Source organism: Dioscorea cayenensis, chromosome 11 (assembly GCF_009730915.1).
Source record: "Dioscorea cayenensis subsp. rotundata cultivar TDr96_F1 chromosome 11, TDr96_F1_v2_PseudoChromosome.rev07_lg8_w22 25.fasta, whole genome shotgun sequence".
Lineage (NCBI taxonomy): Eukaryota > Viridiplantae > Streptophyta > Magnoliopsida > Dioscoreales > Dioscoreaceae > Dioscorea > Dioscorea cayenensis.
The window spans coordinates 18,525,256-18,528,310 of NC_052481.1; the positions used below are offsets into that span (position 1 = coordinate 18,525,256).

Below are 3,055 nucleotides of genomic sequence, written 5' to 3' on the forward strand. Positions count from 1 at the left end.
GGGGTGATACTACATCTCAACCCCCTGTCGATAAGGAATTTATAGAAAGACTTCACCGAGAAAGATCCATCAGAAGTTAGCTTCCAAGTTTTATGATCCGGAATATCCCCAATCATAGAGGTGATTCTGGAGCTGAGCTCAATTAAGAGAGGATCTCCCCTCATAGCAGCAGAGGGGAGATCGAAGAGCAAATCCCTAACCGTCGCGAATGGGGAAGTAGTTGAAAGGAAAACTCTCACCAGCGGTATTTAGGAGATTGCCCGTTATACCAATTATCTAACCAGAAAAGCGTGGAGTTACCGTTCCCAACAAAGGAGTGAATGCAGGCTTTAAAAGCCTCCAGTGACGGGATGAGGCCTTGCCAGAAGAAGGAGCAACGACGGTTGTGGGGTAACCAGAGGTTCCATCTAGGGTGTTGATGGAAGTAGTTAAAAAGGATAGGGGCCGAACCACACCAAGATTCATCCTTTAAGACTTTCCACCACCATTTCCCAAGAAGAGCACAATTGAATTCCTCAAAGTTAATGATGCCCCAGCCACCTTGGTCGCGGGGAAGGCACAACCTATGCCAATTGACCAAGCGACATCTGGGCCGGTCAATGTCAGGGCCTTCCAAAGAAAATCTCTTCTAAGCGTGTAAATACGGTTGACTAACCACTTAGGTAGACGAAAAGATCGACATCCAGTACATGGGCAAAAGCAGTAAGTTTCTCATATCATATTGATTGTAAATCAAACATATTAATTATTTGAGTTTGATTCAATTCAAAATTTAAGACTAATAAGATCAGAGGCCGAGGCTTCCTCTAATATTTAGGATATATACTTATAATTTGATCATCGAGTGTATCAAATATATATATGTTTTTTATATACAAAATATATTTAATTTATTAAATATAAATAAATTATAAAGTATAGAATATAGTTGATAGCCAAAATGATCATCTATATAATTATGAGAATTATGAGAAAAGCGAAGATGACAGCCGTCCAAGAAGTTATTATTATTATTATTATTATTATTATTATTATTATTATTATTATTCTTTGATAATATAGACACCCCACATATATATTAAAAACTCTTTACCTATATTTTGGAAAAGAATCAAACACTCAATCTTTCATGTCACTTTGTTGAAGAGATGATTGACTAATAATTCTTTTTTTTTGTTTTAGTTTTTTTAAAGTCATAGATTCAAATCCTCACTTTTACTGGCCATGGATAAGAATGAAACATCAATTCTCTTGGGCAGTATGTAAATTCATTTTTCAAAAGTATTTGATATAGTCCTTTTAATAGTGTGTTTGTGTGTGTCTGTGCGCGCGTGTGGTTTTCTTTTATTTTCATCCATGAAACTAGCTTTCTCAATGTAGTTAATTGAAGAACTATAAATTTTGATAGAGTTAACGACCACAAATCGGAAGAAAATTCTTATAAATTTGAAATTAAAAAAAAAAAACTTTTCCGTATACTGATCCAAGTTCCGGAGACTACATTCAGTACTCAACAGAGTACAAGTGAAAATGTCCTAAACGTCGGTACACGCACATATATACTTAAGTCAACGAGTACATCAAACAAGAATTTCAAGAAGAGAACAACAAAAGTTGGAGATCTTGTAATATAACTTGGTTAATTTATCCTCTGTTGAGCTGGTTCCAGCATGCATACATATTAATAGATTTCTGAAAACAAACTAGAAACACTACATTTATAAACTGAGGTGATGGAACTCTCAGAGTTAACCACTCATCCACTAAAACACATGGTTCTGCCTCCAAATAAATCCAAACAAAAGAATTCTACATAAGGCTCCTCATGAATTCCCCTCCTTAACTCATCAAGAAGAATAATATTACTAAGATGGCAAGGAAATGGCAGATATCAGTACTTCGAAAAAGCTCGGAAAAAGGTAGTAGTGCTACTGCATCAGTTGCTAATAAAGGTCATTTCACTGTTTACACTTCAGAAGGGAAGAGGTTCATAGTTCCTTTAGTGTATTTGGAGAGCAATGTCTTTAAGGAATTACTTAAAATTTCGGAAGAAGAGTATGGTTTGCCGCGAAATGGTCCAATTACGATGCCTTGTGATGCTATGTTTATGGAGTATGTTTTGTGTTTGTTGAGGAGGAGGATTTCTGAAGATATGGAGAGAGCTTTACTGATTGGTTCTATTTTGGTTCCTCATCAACATATTTCTTCTTCTTCTTCTTTTCTTGGTATTGGACATGCTAGTACTACACATATTACAGTTTGTAGCTTTTGAGTTTAGAGACTTGAACTTTGATAGTTTGATGTCATAATATTGTTGCTATTTCTTTGATCGTCGAATATGTTTTAAAGGATTCTTTATTGGTGTATATTGATATATTATTCTAAAATTTCTTTTGTATTCTCTGAACAAAATGGCAAAATGATAAGTATTATATGATTACATGTAATTGGAGTTAGATTTAACACTTGATTTTGGGAAGTCAACTTACTAGTTGACTTATTTGTAAAATTGAATATAAAGATTCTCTAGTTGCTTGCAAAAAGAGTTGAAAGCATAACGATCAAAAAAAAAGAAAAATAGATGATTATAAACTAAAGAAAGAACATTAAGACTTTAAGATCACTAGAAAGAGATTAATTAATATGAAAAAGAGCAATCTCCTTGTGTGACTTAATGAAATAAACGTTTACCACTAAAACACTTTTAAGTCAAACGTTTGAAAGAAAATGAGAATTTTTATTTGGTAAATTTCAAAAATAGTCCCTCTATTTGAAGTAATTGTTTTCTTTTATTATAAATTTTTTTAATTTGCTCTATTTATTTTTTCGATTGAGTATATCAAGCCCAATCAGTACAGGCGTCAGTTTCTCTTTTTAATATAACTGACATGGCTTAAAATAATACAAAAATTATCAAAATTGATAGACAAAATATGAAAGAAAGAATGAATGTCTTTCATTAGAGTGAAATCAACTCATATATATACAAGAAGGATGTATACTCAAGAGTATATATGTATAAGCATACAGTAAATATACAAGTAATATATTACTC

The 3,055-nt window shown here is 33.0% G+C and overlaps 1 protein-coding gene across 1 annotated transcript; it reads left to right on the forward strand.

Annotated features, from left to right (window-relative positions):
• The first annotated feature begins 1,870 nt into the window (after positions 1-1,870).
• LOC120271684 (auxin-responsive protein SAUR64-like) lies at positions 1,871-2,272 on the forward strand. The gene has a single exon (XM_039278364.1). The coding sequence runs from the start codon at positions 1,871-1,873 to the stop codon at positions 2,270-2,272; it is 402 nt and encodes a 133-aa protein (XP_039134298.1).
• Positions 2,273-3,055: the final 783 nt, after the last annotated feature.

What these genes read in the sequence shown, in the direction of transcription:
- LOC120271684 (XM_039278364.1), top strand. Translation starts at nt 1,871, where the DNA reads ATGGCAAGGAAATGGCAGATATCAGTACTTCGAAAAAGCTCGGAAAAA.